The sequence below is a fragment of the Pseudonaja textilis genome, chromosome 7, assembly GCF_049901715.1.
Source record: "Pseudonaja textilis isolate UNSWEBS1 chromosome 7, rPseTex1.2, whole genome shotgun sequence".
NCBI lineage: Eukaryota > Metazoa > Chordata > Lepidosauria > Squamata > Elapidae > Pseudonaja > Pseudonaja textilis.
In genome coordinates, this window is record NC_141996.1 from 58,301,033 (window position 1) to 58,319,399 (window position 18,367).

The 18,367-nt window shown below is 37.7% G+C and overlaps 1 protein-coding gene across 9 annotated transcripts in view; it reads left to right on the top strand.

The window, feature by feature from the left end:
- The window catches only part of BCOR (BCL6 corepressor), a 94,523-nt gene extending 76,935 nt beyond the window's left edge, over positions 1-17,588 (top strand). For all 9 annotated transcript variants that reach the window (XM_087937740.1, XM_087937744.1, XM_087937738.1 and 6 more), the window contains 4 exons: positions 13,794-13,939; positions 15,319-15,396; positions 15,560-15,710; positions 16,324-17,588. In XM_087937740.1, coding sequence (XP_087793866.1) covers positions 13,794-13,939; positions 15,319-15,396; positions 15,560-15,710; positions 16,324-16,612 — 664 coding nt within the window. In that variant the 3' untranslated portion in view covers positions 16,613-17,588. The remainder of the gene's footprint in view (positions 1-13,793; positions 13,940-15,318; positions 15,397-15,559; positions 15,711-16,323) is intronic.
- Positions 17,589-18,367: the final 779 nt, after the last annotated feature.

Here is an 18,367-nt window from a genome sequence, read left to right on the forward strand (position 1 = left end):
GAATAATTTCCCTAAGTTTTTTTTGTTTCAATATATATTCATGTTGTTTTTTAATATGTACTTCTTGTAAACAAATTATATCACATTTTAATTTCTTTAATTTATGAAATACTTTCCTTCTTTTAGTAGCCGAATTAAGTCCATTTATGTTAATCATCAGTTTTCTTTCATCCATGTTAAGCTTTATAAGGAGGTTTTATTGCTCTAGTAGATCTTAATTCTTGTTGCTCTCTGGGTATACCACCTACTGCCCCTTCTTCTTTTTCTTTTTCAATTACTGCTATACACTCCTCTTGAAATTCAATTAGTGACTCTTCCTTTCTTGCTTCTTCCTCCTTTCTTCTAAGATATTCTAAGTAGAATAGCTCAGCTTTTTCGACTGTGTCAATTCTTTGTTCCTGCCAAGTGAACAAGAGGCCTTCTGGCATCAACAATGTTTATTCCTCTTTTAAGTAACTCGTTAGTCAAAAATAAATATTCTCTTCTCACCTCTCTTACTCTTCTTGGTACCTGTTTCAGCACCACAATTTCTTTGTCTTTATACTTTAATGTTTTCTCTCTTGCCCCCTGCAGTATCTGTGTTTTGATAATCTTCTTAGTAAATCTGATGTGAACTTCTCTTGGTAGTCTGTTTCTCATTGCATATCTTGTATAGACACGGAACACTTCATTCATCCCATCCATCATCTTCACTTTGGTTATCTCTAACACTTCTGCCAGTATTTCTGTCATTATTTCAGCAAGGTTTTCACCTTTTCCTTCTTCTACATTTTGAAATCTCAGATAAAATTCTGATCTATCAATTTCCCATCCTAATGGTTCACTCCTGCCCTTCTCAACATCGCTCAATTGTGTATCATTATCTCCAATTTTCTTATCTCTTTGTATACCTTCTTCAATTTTTTGAATCTGTCTTCATATTTCATCATCTGTTGAATATTTTCTACTTTCTCATCTGTCTTTTCAGTTCTTTGCTCAATATTCTCTGTTCTATTTTCAATCTTCTGGATTCCTTGCATAATCATCTGTAATGTCACTTCCTTCTCTTTCTCCTGTTGTAACATTGTCTGTATAGATTGTTGTCCTCCAGATGGTGAAGAGGTTGGTATTGAGGAAGCTGGGGCTGTTGTCTATCTGCTCATCTTGTAGTACTTATCTGTAAAGAAAGAGAGAGGAAAAAAAGGAAAAAGATAAAAAGCAAAGGCAGGCAATTGCCACTCCCCCAAAAAAAAAAACAAGGAAGAAAACCTTCAGGCACTTGTATGCCTTAATCCAATTAGTTGCAATAGTATGCGGGGAAAAAAAACAAGAGAAGATATGGAAAAAGGGGAAAAAAGATTTTTCTTTTGGAGAAAAAGAGGGTAGGGGAAAGGAAAAAAAAAAATAATAGTCTTATCTTAATAAAAAGAAAAAAGGGAGCAAAAATAAAAAATTTACATTCTAGTTCCTGGGTTGAAAGGTTGAAATCCAAATAAAAACGACCCAACTAGAGGGGAAGTAGAAAAGAAGGTAAAAAGTAACAAACAATTCTAATGTAAAGCAAGCCTCTGCCACTAAATATCCAAGGCTCTTTAATAAATCAGCTCAATGTTTCCAGTTCCAGTGTTTTCAAAGTCACTTCGATCTTCTTTCTTTCAGCTTCAACTCCAGACTCCAGCTATCTATAATTTCACAGATGAGCACCTGTGTAAACAATATCATCCCTCAATCCCACAATCTTTTCAAGTGCAAAGCTCAGAATACATAAATATATAAACAAGTAAAAGAAAAAGGAAAACAATACATCCAAGCCTCTAGATGGCAGTGCTACTTATTTTCCTTCACTTTCACTTCCCCCTCATATATCCAAAGCCAGGAACATAAAGTAAAATCTTTTCTTTTAAAAAGAAGTAAATCTCAAATCAGAAAGAAGAGTCTTAATCAAAACAAACTTTCAAGAGAATTGTTAAAGAATAGGGAATTTTTAAAAAGGACCAGTCCAGTTTAAAATTAAGAAACTTTGCCAGATTCAAAGCTTCAATAAAAAGGGGAAAAAACTTTCACTTTAACTAGCTTAATCTCGCCACTTAAACTCTTTTCTCTTCACTTTTAATTCCATTTTAAGTCTTTCAGGGTGTTCTCTTCAAGAAACAATAAGTAAAAGTTCATCTCACCAAACTGACACACTTTCTTTCAATCTCTTCTGTTCCGGAGCTGACCCAGCTTCAGCAGCTTGAATGGCTACCTCTCCACCCACAAAAAAGGCTTTTCCTGGATCAACCAGGGACTTTGAGATGTCCCTGGCATCAGCAGTACGTGCCCTTACCGATCACCATCTCTATGGGATGGTTTAAGTCCGTCGGGACCATCCAGCAGCGGAGATATCAACGGCGATCTTGGAGGATCAAGATCACGCATTGTATCGCCACGATGCCATCTCTGCCTCCAAGAGTTTTTACTTTCTTGAGTGAGAAGGAGAGGCAGGACCTTACAAACAGTCCTACTCACTTTAATGGGACATCTGGTGATACGGCAGTGACACAACATGATGAGTGGTATGGCGGGCAGCAGGTGAGTGATTGTCCACTAACAGGCACTGACCCGATGGATCTGAAATGATAGGTGCTATTTAATATTATATTTATAAGCTGCTTAGAAGGTTTCACTTTCATTTTTACCACTTGCCCTTCCTCCTCACACTTAAGAGCCTGGTAATACAGATGCATTTCTCTTCAAACAACCATACAGTTTGTAGTGTACATAGATTTGCAAAACAATGGGATAAAGGAATATTCCTGAACTTTGTTTTATGATTTGTCTCATGGTTACTGGGGAATTGTGTGAATGCATCAACGCAATGTTATCTCAGTTTGCAGAATTTGGATTCATTGAATGAGTTTACCAAAAATGTAAATATTGCAGAATATACAGCCTCAAGCTACATAACTAAGCTCCATTTCATGATGATAAACTAAATTATTAATGTATCTTAAAGATTAAACTATCTTTAAATAGATTTTTACTCAAAAAGCATTTTATTAAAATAAATTTGATAAAAAAATCTGTTAAATAAAAAAATCCATTCAATTTTTTTAATCATTGATTTTTATCTACCCTGGTTTGTTGATTGTATCTGATCTTAGGGACAGTTAGAAACAATGGAGAAAGATGGTCCATTAAATAACTACCTCTTAAGGATTGTAAACAACAAACAGACTCTTATCATCCACCCAGCAGTCTAATGATAATCAGTGCAAGATTCCAAGGACCCTGGGCATTTTTTCCAGAGTTACAGGGTGAAAGTCTTCCCATATAACTGAGCAAACTGCCTCAGTTATTTGATTGGACCTGTCCAGTCAAGTGTCCAGTTTAAAAAGATATGAGTGTATTTATCTTGTCAGATGCCTAGGATATTCACAATGGCCTTTTATGTATTGCTGTGGCCCATCCTTATCCAGCAGGAAACAGGTCACTTTAAAATGGGCTATTGGTTGGCAATCTGTAGATAAGAATGGTAAGAATTGAAAACTATTTACATTTTCTGCTCTTATTGCCACAATGCAATCCCTGAAATGGACTCTTAATTATATTGGATCAAATTCATGTATTTTTCCTTCTAATCCAAGATGGCGCCGATGATGGCTGCCTTGGTGAAATGCTCTCTAACGGTTTCTTATTATCTGCAATTCACTATGGATTTCATACGAAACCATCTGCTAAGAATTAGGCAATGTTTCCTTAAGGAGCAGCTTTCTGATTCCTCACCCCGCCTGTCTTTGCAAATGCGGAGGAGATTCTAACTAATTCCCCAGTGCTATGGATTACAACAAACAAAGCAAAGTAGCAGCGCTGAAAAAGGAGACGAGGTAAATGAGCGGGAATTTTAAACAGACTAAGGAATGGGGGGGAACTCCTCTCCCATCTATCTTTCTGACTAATTTACGCTCACTTGCTAACAAGATGGGTGAAATACATCTCTTAAATAGATGGAATTCTGATTTCTACAATTCAGCAGTTCTTTGTTTTACTGAAACTTGGCTTAATCCACAAATTCATGGGGATAACACCATTTATATCCCTGGATTTCAGATATTTAGATCAGACAGAATTGAAGAGACATCATGTCAGGTTGAACTCTATTCAAAATTCAAGAAAGAAATACTTAGACTCTTTTAGTTAGAGAAAAGATATCTTTTACTGGAAATGAAGTGGTAGCTACAATAGAATTCTGAATCTGAGGAAATAGGCGTGCAAATCACATATACAAAGTGATGGAAATGTTCCCACCCCCAATAGTTCAAATGATTCTTCCAATTAAAAGTTGTGAATATGATCACGTGGACATCTTCAGGTGATGAGGCCTCTGTCCGTTGACCTTGGCATATTTTGATAAAGGTTTGCAGCTGCACAGAGAAAAGAAAGCTAAGCGAGAAATAGAAACCTAAGCAAGAATGTATACTCCCCCCTCCTCATTTTATACAACACTAGAATGTAACACCTCCAGCTCGCTTCCCATACTTTCCCCCTCCTCCCCCCATTACTTCTGGCAGCCAAAAGATGCAAAGTAGTAGTAGAAGATCTTGAAGGCTGACACATCAGGTAAAACAAAGGGTGGAGGATTATGTTTACAGATCCAACAACACCTGGTCTCAGATATAACTATAATATATAAATTCTGTAATGAAAATTTAGAGTTTTTTATCAACTGCAAGCCATTTTATTCTCCGTGTGAGTTATCCTCATTTCTCCTAATAGCTGTGTATGTTTCTCCACAAGCTTGCGTAAACAAGGCATTACGAACTCTTGCTGAACTCTTGCTTATGGAGGCTGAAGCCAATACCCAGATTCCATTCCTACCATTTTAGGAGATTTCAATCAAGCAAACTTAAGGAAAGAGCTCCCAAAATATTTCCAACATGTCCCACCAGAGGCAAAAATACTTTAGACCACTGCTACACAATAGGAAAAGATGCTTATAGGTCTTAACCACAAGCAGCTGTGGGACACTCTGATCACTGCATGATTCATCTTGTACCTGCCTACAGACAAACACTTAAAACCATGAAATCAACAATTAAATCAGTGAGGACTTGGTCTGATGAGGCAAAGCTGAAGCTCCAGGCTTGCCTTGATTGTACTGATTAGAGTGTTTTTGAAGGTACCTCTGCAGACCTAGATGAGCTCATAGATACTGTAACATCATATGTCAGTTTCTGTGAAGACTTATATGTACCAACAAGGAACCTGCAAATATATAGCAACAATAAACCTTGGTTCACAGCTAAACTTAAGCAGCTTCGTCGTTCCAAAGAGGAAGCCTACAGAAAATGTGACAGAATGCTATACAATCAGGCCAGAAACATATTAACAAGAGAGATCAGAGCAGCAAAAAGAAGCTACTCTGAAAAGTTAAGGAATCAGTTCTCAACAAATGAACCAGCAAACATGTGGAAAAGTCTTAAAAACATCACTGGCTACAGCAAACCTTCTTCCCAGGCAGAAGGAAATCAACAACTAGCAGATGACCCGAATGTGTTTTACTGCAGGTTTGAAAGGAAACTACAGCCACCTATTTCCACAACCCCCATCTCAAACACACCAACAACAGGCAAGCCTCCTACAACTGACCCCAACCCATAGGAAAAGAAGTGCAAGATCTATTTCACAGACAAAAGCCAGGAAAAGCACCAGGACCAGACAAGATAACTCCTTGCTTAAAAGTCTGTGCTGACCAATTGGCCCCCATCTTCACCTGAATCTTCAGTAGATCACTAGAGATATGCTATGTTCCTTCTTGCTTCAAATGCTCTACTATCATCCCAGTGCCAAAGAAGCCCTCCATCAAGAAACTCAATGACTACAGACCAGTTGCTCTAACATCTGTAGTTACGAAAATCTTTGAAAGGCTGTCCCACCTGAAAACCATTACAGATCCACTTTTAGATCCCATGCAGTTTGCATACCGAGCAAATAGATGACAGATGATGCTGTTAATATGGCTCTGCATTACATCCTACAACACCTTGAATCTCCAAATACCTATTCAAGGGTCCTCTTTGTAGACTTCAGTTCAGCATTCAATACCATCATTCCAGATATTCTTCTAACTACATTAAACCAACTAGCGGTACCTGAACACATTTGTAAGTGGACCATTCCTAACAGACAGGAAGCAGCAGGTGAAGCTAGGCAGAATCACTTCTGATATCTGTACAATTAGCACAGTGCCCTGCCAAGGCTGTGTGGTTCTCCACTTCTCCCTATATACCAATGACTGCATCTCAAATGATCCATCTGTTAAAATACTGAAGTTTGCTGATGACACAACAGTGATTGGTTTCATTCGAGACAATGATGAATCCACATATAGACAGAAGGTTGTACAACTTGCCTTGTGGTGTAACCAGAACAACGTGGATCTGAACACACTCAAAACCATAGAGATGGTGGTAGACTTTAGAAGAAACCCTCCCATACTACCACCTCTTACAGTACTAGACAACACAGTATCAACAGTAGAGACCTTCAAATGTCTAGGTTTTATTATATCACATGATCTAATATGGACACCTTACATCAAAAGCGTCATCGAAAAAGCACAACAAAGAATGTTATTTCTGCGCCAACTCAGAAAGCTCAAACTGCCCAAGGAGCTGCTGATACAGTTTTACAGAGGAATTATTGAGTCTATCATCTGCACCTCTATAACTGTCTGGTTTGGTTCTACAACCCAACAGGATAGACACAAACTTCAGAGGATAATTAGGACTGCAGAAAAACAATTACTATCAACCTGCCTTCGATCAAAGACCTGTATACTGAATGAGTCAAAAAGAGGGCTGTGAAAATATTTATAGACCCCTCACATACCGGACATAAACTGTTTCAACTGCTTCCCTCAAAACGACGCTATAGAGCACTGCACTACAGAACAACTAGACACAAGAAGAGTTTTTCCCCGAAAGCCATCACTCTGCTAAACAAATAATTCCCTCAACACTGTTCAACTATTTACAAAGTCTTCACTACTATTACTATTAATCTTCTCCTCACTCCTTATCACCCATCCCCTCCCACTTATGATTGTATGGCTGCAACTTTGTCGCTTGTCCTTATAATTTATATTGACTGTTTCCTAGTATGATTTGATTGCTTATTGTACCCTATAACTATAATTAAGTGTTGTTCCTTATGATTCTTGACACTTGACGAATGTATCTTTTCTTTTATGTATAGTGAGAGCATCTGTGCCAAGATAAATTCCTTGTGTGTCCAGTCACACTTGGCCAAATAAAGAATTCTATTCTATTCTGCCATTTAATTTCACTGAGCCTTCTGAGATTGAAGGACAGAGAGAGGCCTTGTAGGGACTATCCAATCCAAAGGTCCCTTAAAATACTTATTCCAGTAGAAACAAGGACCTCAGTCAAACTGTCCAGTAGATTCTCAGACAACCCCCCCCCCCAACCTTCCTCTGAGAGGCATCAGAGACAGAGTGATGCAATGGTTTCAACCTCCCGGTGTGTGGGAGATGAGTTGGAGGGCAGCACCAGCAAGCCAAAAAGCAATCAGAGACTAAGCTGACCACGACAAAGGAATAACCTGAATGTCCTCCACCTTCAGATTATTTTTGGAACTGCTTCAAGACAAAAAACAGATATATTTGACCACCTGCATGAATTAGGTCCTCAATAACGTGAATCAGGTCTATTGTTGCTATATTGCCTATGAACTTCTGTGCGACTTTTGTGCACAAGAGTATGGGCTGAAGTCAGAGATGGGATTCTACCTGGTTGGACCGGTTCTATAGAACTGGTTGTTACGATTCTGCGCAGTTCAGAGAACCGGCAAATTGTGCTACTGGCTGGCCCTGCCCCTCCCTGCCCACTCACTCCTTACCTAGCATGCATGCCATCCAACTTGTCTGTGTTGTGCCTTTGCCTAATTTTTGGTAAGTTATTTTTCCTTTTTTCCCCACCGACCATCAGCTGTTCCGATATCAGTTGTGCCGGGAGATTTAGATTAGCTAGAAAGCAGGAAATCGTTGGATTTCTTTCTTTCTAGCTAATCTAAAAGCAAACTTGAACCTTCCTTAGGACTGAAGTTTCTATTTTTCGGTGCAGACTCAGGTAGCAGATTTCAGAAAGATAGATCTCTGGGTGAATCTGTGGTTCTGCAAGCAACTTAATCTGCCTGCCTGCTTTGCCTGATTTTGGGTAAAAGTTGCTCTTTTTTTATAAAAAAATCAATATTTACATCAATATTTATAATATTTACATACAAGCCATGCCCAGCCAGTGACATCACCACCAAGCCACACCCACAAATTAGGCCACGCCCACAGAACCGGTTGTTAACAAACTTGAATCCCACCCCTGGCTGAAGTCTCCCAGAATTGGAGCATGGGGTACTCCATTGCCAGGTCCATAACTGAACTGAGCAGCTCTAGAAGGGATTTGCTGCCTGCATCTTAGACTTCAGCTATAGGGATTTATATCCAGTTATTGGCAGAGAGGTTAAGGCTTCCTGACTAACAAGTGCCACCACTACCTCTGCTTTGGAGCCATGACTGGTGTCAAACATCACAATTGGGCATCTTTTGGAGAAAGAAACATCACTTTTTGGCATACACGCTTGGTAATGTGTGCCAGATTAACTGATTTATCCATAATCAAATCATGGGTGAAAGGACCTTCTTATATACTGGTCTGGCATTTAATGGCAACAACCAGACACAACCTGTACCACTGAGGTCCTCGTGACCTAATATTAGAGATAAATACTGAGAACTGGAAGGCAGATCAATTTCAAATAATCCAACACTTTCTTATGAGTAGCCCATTTTCAGAATTCCATCTTTCTTTATGCATTCACCACCCTAATGTTGTGATGTGTCTCCCCCGCAACTCAACTCATTCCCAACTCCTCCCTTCCCTCTCCTAGCCTATGGGGGCCACCTTATCTCAAGGGTCCCTCCCCATATCATATTCCATTCTACAATTCTTTCAACAATAAATTATATCAAAGTTTACCATCCTTGGCTCTCTTGCTGGAATGCTGATACTCTTTCTGCCTTAGCCCTATTTTATTGGTTACCAATTTGAATAATTAGCAACATTTTTTCAGTATACATATCTCTCACTTTGTGGATTAATTATGCATGTATAGTGTGTGTATAGTGTATGTTTATATACAGTAGAATGTATTTGAAAAGAATATGCAAAAATTGCTCTTGTATGGAGATAAATGTTTCTGAAACTATTATAGTTGGCTGCCTAATTTCCTGCATTATTACTTTTGTTTACGGTATACAACAGTGTTTCTCAATCTTGGCAATTTGAAGACATGTGGATTTCAACTCCCAGAATTCCCCAACCATTCTTCAAATTGCCAAGGTTGGGAAGCATTGGTACAGAAAATATGTAGGGGACTAATACAGTGAGCAGCCATGTTTCATAAGTCACTTATGCAAATATTTCCCCTATATTTCTCTTCTCTATCAATAAATGATATTTTTACTCTTCCAGACCATTTTTAAAAATAGGAAGTAGAAAGGGTCACTAGTGGGCCTTTATTAAAAGTTGTATGGTTGATGATAGCATATATCTGTTAGTGTCCAATTTTATGAACATATTAAACAAAATTCCAGTATGAAATGTACATGTGGGTGAAAAATCCTATGATTTTGTGTTTAGATAGCATGTTAATTTAATTCAAAAGGTCTCAATTTCAAAAGATGTATTTTCCTAAGGCCATTTATACTTTTATCAAATTTTAAGGCTGCTATCCTTTTAATGAATTCTAGGCAGTGAACATACAATATAAACTACAATAAAACATACAATCCACATGTAGCCTGGCTCCACACCATGTAGATCTTTAAAGTGGGAACCAACACCTTAAAATACACTCAGAAGCTAATTGGAAGCCAGTAAAGCTGAAGTAGCTGTGGTGTTATGTGGCATACTGTCGTAAGGCCAGTAGTGTATATAGTGCTGCATTTTGGACTAACTGAAGCTTATAAATGCTTTTCAAGTGTAGTTCCTATGCACATTGCAATAGTCCAACCAAGAAATACAGGAGTAACTCTGAACAATGTTTTCCAATCAGGAATGGGCACAACTGGCACACAAGATGTATTTGTAAAACAGTCCTCCTAAATATAGCTGCCACTGGCTCATTGAGCAAGAGCTGTGAGTCCAGAAGGACCCCACTCCTTCAATTGCCCACCAACTCTTCCTGAAGGAATATAATTCCATGAGGAGTTTATGATGGAAAATAATCACATATGGGTGACACTGAAATCCACAGCCATTCTGTCAGATGGTGCTCCCTTCAAAATCCAAGAAAGAAATAATTAGAGAAAAGATATCTTTTACTGGAAGTCAAGTGGTAGCAACAAAAGAATTCTGAATCTGTGAAAATCACATATATAAAGTGATGGCAACATTCCCACCCCCAATAGTACAATTGGCTCATCCAATTAAAAGTTGTGTATAGCATCATGTGGGCATCTCCAGGTGGTGATGAGGCCTCTGTCCATTGACCTTGACATATTTTGATAAAGAGTTGTGGCTGCGCATAGCATAGGATAGAAGCCTAAGCAAGAACCTCCCCCCCCCCAACTTATACAGTTCTGTTTTGTAATACCTCCAGCTCACTTCCCTTAACCTCCCCGTTACTTATGAGAGCCGAAAGATGCAAAGCAAAGGAAGAAAATCTTGAAGGCTGACACATTCAGTCTTGTCAGGGTTGAAGCCAGTTTTTCCCCATCCAGATACACAGCTTCCAGGAAGTGGGAAAGTGTTCTAATAGCATCTCTTAGATGGCCCACAGTAGTGCTATACAACTGATTATCATGATGAAATTACATTCCTTGCCAATAGTCTATGGAGATTCTCAGTTATCCAGGTCGTGGTTGTCCCAAAGGTGCTTTTTTCAGGAGGCAACTGGACTTTCTTGTTTTTTCTTTGAAGATGTTTTGCTTCTCCTCCAAGAAGCTTCTTCAGCTCTGACTGGATGGTTGGAAATGGAAGGATTTATATTCATTGCACACAGCTGGTCATTTGTACTTTTTTAGAGAATCTTTGAGGCCACCTGGAGGTTTATCTATGTCCTTACGGTCACCTGAGTAGTGCAGATGGGTGTGGAGCCTTCTTGGCTGCAGGATGTTTTCAGTCTTGTGTCCTTCTCTGTTGAAGAAAGGCGCAAGCTGTCCGCACCCCAAACCGAAGCGTAAATGGCTCCTGCAGTCCGCAGTTCCTCTGGAAAATCCATGCAAACTCCCACATCATTCAAAGGGTGGGGTGATTATTTTTTTTGAAGAAAAATCTTCAAAGAAAAAACAAAGTCCAGTTTCCTCCTGAAAAAAGCTTTGGGATTTCTTGCCAATGGATAACTTCACCCATCAGTTTCATTTAGTTGTTTAATACGAGCAGGAAAAGAGTCGAACCTTCTGGCACCCTGCACATCAGAAGTACAGTTGTCCAATACAGCTGGGTGCAGTGATGGGCTCTTGAGGGGATGGCTACTTCCTCCTTCAGTGAAGGTGGAAGTACTTCCTTGCTGAGAGACATTTTTCATCACTTGAACACAGCCATGTGTTATTTCCCTGGAGATACTAATCATCCAGGAAAGGTATAAATTTAAAGTGGAACTTCTTTGGAAATGACCAGATAGAACTCAAAGCAGATTACTTGGCAAGACTGTACCTTAATCATGCCATTTTATTTCCTGCTGTATCTCTGAAAACTAAAGGACTCTCCAGGATTTGTATAGGAATGCCCCAATGCAAGGCCACCAATACTTGCTCATTCCATGTTCTCAGCTAAACAATGTACATAACTTCAGGAACTACCCCAAGCTCCCTGTGAAACCCCAGTGAGTCAATCAGTCACATGGCATGGACAAACTACATTGGTCCCTCTAGAACAGGGGGGTCAAACTCATGTTGTCACGTCAGCATCATGTGACTATTGGGATTTTTTTCCCCTTCGCTAAACTGGGTGTGGATGTGGCCAGCACGTGATACATCTGGCCCACGGGCTGGGAGTTTGACAGATCTGCTTTAGAATAAGTGTTAAATTTGCCCAATGGACAGACCAACTCCAGTATGTATTTGTATTAGATCGGATCTATAATTAGTTAATAGGAAATAAGATGGTATTAAAAAAGAAAGGGGAAAGATGGGTCCCAGAGAGCAGATCTTATAAAAGTTAGCTTCTATTTAAAAGTGCAATACAGGTAGTTCTTGATCAATGACCATAACAACAATTTGTTCAGCAACCATTTGAAATTGTGATGGTGCTCTCAGATGTGAGCAAACAGACCCCATGTGCAGAATTCAAGCTAGCTACTTTATTATGTTCTGCCTATAAGACAGGAATGTCTCTGGTCTGACAGCCTACCCCTAGGAACAATTGGCCCAAGCCCTCTTGCAAATGCACAGTGACTACAGGCTACCTCCACACTTGATTCCTCCTTCCTGCCAAGCTGGGTGCTTCCTAACAGGTGCTGAACAAGTAGTACTTACATCTAGTCCTTGAAGTTCTGACTATTGCATATGATTGTGACCTGGGTGCTTGGTAACTGAGTCACCATTTGACACCTTACCTGCTGGCTTCCCACCAACAAAGGTCAATCCCACAGGCAGGGAAGATTGCAAGTTACTCCACTTCTTTTTCTTCCAAGCCCCCCAACATTGGACTACCTAGTGCAGGCTTGTACTTCATCAACCCTTCCTTAGCCTGTTTACACTTGTTCAGCATCACAACATCTATTCAGCCTACAGCACTTGTATGTGTGTGGCACTGCAGCAATCCTTCCACAGCCATAAGGTCTTTGCTTAATAATTTGCAATTTTTCCTTAATGGCAACAGGGATTGCCAGGATTGCCATCTTTAAGTGATGTGGTCTTGTGACATCATGCTTTACAATCTGTTTAACAATGGAAATTCTGATCCTAAATACTGTCTTTAAGTGAGGACAACCTGTAGGCATCGGTGCTGAAGAAAGATTTAGTTGCTAGTCTGAAAGTGGCTTTCATACATAAAATTGAAACAGATGCCATTTCATTTTTGACTGTAGTTAATATCAGGTCTTACTTAAGCCTTGTATGTACATTCTATTTTGTAGAGATTTCCAACAGTATTAGGATTTGGAATTATTATGCCTTTTGACTTTAATATCAGAATTCTGATTCAGATAATGCAAATTAAAATAATTTTAACAAAAAAGATTTGCTTCTAGCTTCATTGTCCCCTTATAATTCCATTGAGTGAAGATCTGGTTTTTTTAGCCACAGTCCTAAACATACCCATGTCTTTAGTCATTCAGATATATTTTAAGAAATTATTCAGCAAAACTTTCAGCAGAATTTTACATTTATTTTAAGTGTTTCAACCAATAATTGTTAATTTCGCCTGCATGGTTACTTTTTTCTTAATTCATAAGCCACAGGTTGCTAATAGTTATTGTACATTTTGAATAAAACTAAGTTTGTATAAAATTGGAAAATATTCAGGCAACTATTTGTTTGGGTTTTTGAGTAGTTAAATTTTACAAAGCAAAACTATGATGTGAATGTTCAACATATTTTTTACACATATATAAAACCTTTGATACTAATATGCCAATACTATGGGATTTGATTGTTGTTCAAAGTGATGTCTATTTAAACGTAACTTTATCCAAGGAGCTTGCTGTTTAATAATATACATATACATAGCGTATATGTATATTAGTTTCAGTTTCTTCTTCCTCTACAATTACATTGTATGGATTTAAAACAAAAAATTTTTGCTTCCCTTCCTAAGGCCTATCCATGATGCAGTGGAAAATGATCACCTAGAAATTGTCCGATTGCTTCTTTCTTATGGTGCTGACCCTACGCTTGCTACATACTCAGGTAGAACAATTGTGAAAATGACACACAGTGAACTAATGGAGACTTTTCTAACAGGTCTGTATACTTTTGATTGTGCCAATGCTTGTTCATTTGCAATTTGATATTCTACAAAACAAATTACTTTTCAGATAATAGTAAAAGTAAGGATTGTGGGATTCAGATATTTTGTTGCTTAAATTACAGCAGAAATATAGAGTATTTAATATAGTATTTAAATACTGTGTATTTTTTCACAATATTAGTATTGTGAGTTAAAATGTTAGTATCTTAGTCTTGCAAGTAGCTCATAGATTTCGTCATCTGTGGTCATCAACAGTGGACAATATTATGATGTCATCCAACTTTTGGAATGTGGGGAGAGACATATGAATAACCAGTATGAAATGTACAGTCAGGGACATTTCTTCAATTAGTATACTGCTTTCCTCTTTGTTCATACATTTCCATTTATTTCTTTTGTAATTGGAAATACTAAAGCTATTTTCTCCAGAACAAAATAGTCTTATTTGAGTATTAATGCAATTAACAATTACAATTAACAAAACAAACAAATACTAAAAACAGCAAAAATAGCATTAAGAGTGTACATACTTGAGCTTGGGGAGTTCTCATAGTTAAAACAAAATGTTTTATGACATATTATGGCAGAAACTATTTTATGATAATTTTTATGTCATAAAATGTTTCCACATGAGTCCTGGGTCCTGGATTTTGGACACATTCTGTAAGTTAGCTCATCTGAGGTACCATGGATCAAAATGGTGTGCTACTGTGCACTTTAGCTCCTGGTGAGGGGTTTGACATTTTGTCTGTCTGTCTGTCTGTCTGTCTGTCCCTCCCTCCCTCCCTCCCCCCATCCATCCATCCATCCATCCATCCATCTACATACCTACCTACCTACCTACCTAATATGCTGCCTGTCTCACTGTCAAACAACTCATGAGTGCTTATCTTACAACTGGTATTACAGATGTATATCCTGGTATACTCCCATTCACCCAAATACCAAACAAATCCCATTCTACTTAGTTTTTGGGAGGAATAGTTCAGATTTGCATTGTCAATTGTACTTTCAAAGTTCAAGGCATCAAAAAATGGTCTAGTGATGAAGATCTTGGCCTGATTGTATGAAACAAATGTATCTGTAGCAAGTGTAGCCTAAATTTTATAGCTCATATCTCCAGAATCAATTTGAAGTGCACAAACTGAATACTGAAAATAGGATTTGGAGGTAAATGAATAATAATAATTATATTTGAAAAGAAATAAGATTCAGTTAGAGCTCTGCAGTATTCTGATTGATACTTTATATTAATTTTGTATGCTTTCAGATAAACATATGATTTATCTGGATTATATTTTGTCATGCTATAGATTGCAAAACTTCCCAACTTTGTTTTTTTTTTCAATGTTATATTGTTTTATATCTCTAGAGTATTTAACTGATCTCCATGGTCGTGATGTTGATGACCCTGGCTTGTCCTGGGACTTCTATGGCAGCTCGGTGTGTGGTAAGAAGATGTAATGGTTTTTTTAGGGGGGGGGGGGAAGAGTTCTATTATTTCAAATGTGTGCATGTATATGAATGGGGAGGGGGCAGTATTCTCAGAAATGAGAGCAAATTAAAGCCACTGTTTGACAAAGGATCTTCAATATTTTTCTTTGTCTAAATAGAGCCAAAAGGTGAATCAGGATTTGACATTCTGTCTAACCCACCTGGCCCAAATGACGAAGATGAAGATGGATTTAGTGATATCTTTGAATTTCAATTCTCAGATGTGCCTCTCTTGCCATATTATAATATCCAAGTGTCTCTTTCTCAAGGGTAAGCACTATTATTGTTTATACTAGAGGGGAAGATAAATTGTTTCCCCAGTGTGTGTTGTTATACAAATACCTGAGTTATTATTGACATATTCAGGATCATCTTTTTGTCTCACTGAATGCAGAGAACTTTTCATTATTTGTTCTGTTAATTGGAAATTTCATATTCTATGTATTTTGAATTTTAAAACTCCCCATAGATTGGCTTCTTTAAAACAAGAATTGTTCATATTCATTGTAAATCTATGCATGTGAATGTATGCTGATATTGCAGACATATTCACAAGGAAAAACTTGTGGCTTGGTACAGCTTATGAAACCAGACCAAGATTGGTGCGAGAGCAGGACATGTGGAAAGCAGGACATGTGGATAGTAAAGAGAGCAGAGAAAAAAAATACAGTCCCATTGTGAACAGATGTTTGCTTGTATAAAGCTGGATTTCATCCATGAGTTTACTGGAGGGGGGAGCAGGAAGAAGACAGAGGAGTACAGAGACTAACCTATTTTTTAAATCTCTTTATCTTAAATATAAATGTATATAAAATTATTACTAGCAGAATCATGTTGATTGAAACCTCTCAGCATCTTGTCAATATTTTACTTTTGTCTCTAGACCGCAGAACTGGTTTTTGCTTTCTGATGTAGCCAAGAGGCTGAAAATGTCACCCAGGATATTTCGCTGTAGTTTCCCAAATTTGGAAGTTGTCAGTGTTACAGAAGCAGAATTTTTCAAACAGGTATCTTTGAGTCAGCTGTTTGCTTGCCAAAAGGATCTTGAAGTTTTCAACCCAGAAGGCAAGGAACTGTTGGACTTGGTAGAATTTACTAACGAATTACATTCTTTGCTTGGAGCCTCACTTGAATGGTTGCATCCAGATGAAGAAATTGATATTCATTGGTGAAACTCCCAGCTTCTTAATGTACAGTTCTCTGTAAGATATTTCTTTATGTATATGTGTTACTGCAGTTATTTCTATAAAGAAAAGGATACTGTTAAATAAAAGAGCTTTCCTCTAATACACACACACACACACACACACACACGCACACACACACACACACACACAAATATATCAGATGGGTGGACTTTTGAAAAAAAATTTTTTAAGAGACCACTCTGTTTCTACAAATTATAAAATTGTTAAAAGGTGTGTGCACATTCCTTTAAGTGCAGACGAACTTTGGTATAGATTTGTTTTTACATGGAACTTTTTTAAAAAAATTAAATGGCTTTGCTTCAAACAAAGCACTGGTTACATAAAGATGCCTATTATAGGTGATGTGATCAATCTTGGGATCAGCTTGGGATCAGATATGATCAGCTTGGGAAAGTTTATTGGGGGAGGCACTTCTTTATATTTTTGTTTTTGTTTACAAAAATTCCTGCTTTGGCCAGGTACACACTATTGAATACAATTCAATAGACTGTAATATAAATTAAAACCAAACACCTGCACATCTATTAATTGTGTGAACTTTTATATCTTAATTTAAAAATGTAGTTTTCAAATGGCAAACTGGATTGTTTGTATATGTGTGTGTGTGTGTATGTGTGTATGTATACACACACACATACATATATACACATGGGAGGCAGTATATGTATATGTATATACACACACACATTTTATATGTGTGTGTTTAAACAATTGATGCTCTTTATTTAAAGAAAACTTTGAACTATTTTTCTGTAAAATACTGAAAACTAACCTATGTTGAAGTTGTTTAAAACTGTACAGAAGCTAAATCTTTTTTCTGAATTGTGTGTTTATGTTTGAGATTTGTGTTTGAACTTTTACGTAAATTCTGCCTTTGTATTTATATTTTACAAAAAAAGATGCTAAAGGCAATAAAACTGTGGAAAAAGCAGTGCTGAAATGGTATGACGTTGGATTGAACTGAGAACCCAAACGGTATCTCTTTTTTCCCATGAGTAGAATTGTGTGTACTTCATACCCAGAAAGAAAAGAAAATTCAGTTTCCAGTCATATACAATCCCTCTTAATTCAAAGCTACCTCCTCTCCTCTTCCACTCCCCCAAATTGTGGGTACTCCTTTATACCATAGGACAAGATTTGGCTGTAGATGTCTGCAGGTGAGATGGGAGGAGGGATTGGAAGTGACAAAATATGTATCATGAAGTTGTAACACAAATGCCTTTGCATACTTACATTGACATGGCAGTTTTTTTAAAAAAAATGATTTTTGTACCAAACACATTTTATAATTTTTATCTTCATGGCTTGGCCTTATGTTAAGTCCAATATTAATTAATTTTTCATGATGTGTTGGACACAAGTAGTAGTGTTACAAGCACTGTATCATGTTAGATGCTAGATTTGTTTGCCAGAGTTAATAGACAATAAGCAATTTTTTAAACATTGGGAAATATTTTCCTATCTCCCATTTAATATTCAACATGATTGGTTGGTGATAGAGTTTGTTAGAGAAAACTGCTTGTGTCAACAATTATTCAGCAGAAAGAAGATAAATCTGGACAATTTGGTTGGTGAGTGTTCAGTTGCCCTGTGGAGAATTCTCTGTGGTGATTCTAAGCTGCGGAATGAAGTCTTGTAACCCTTCTTCAGTAGCTGTTCATTTCTTCACTGGCTGTACTGTGTATTATTCATCATCTTCTGCTGCTTACTGGAGATGAG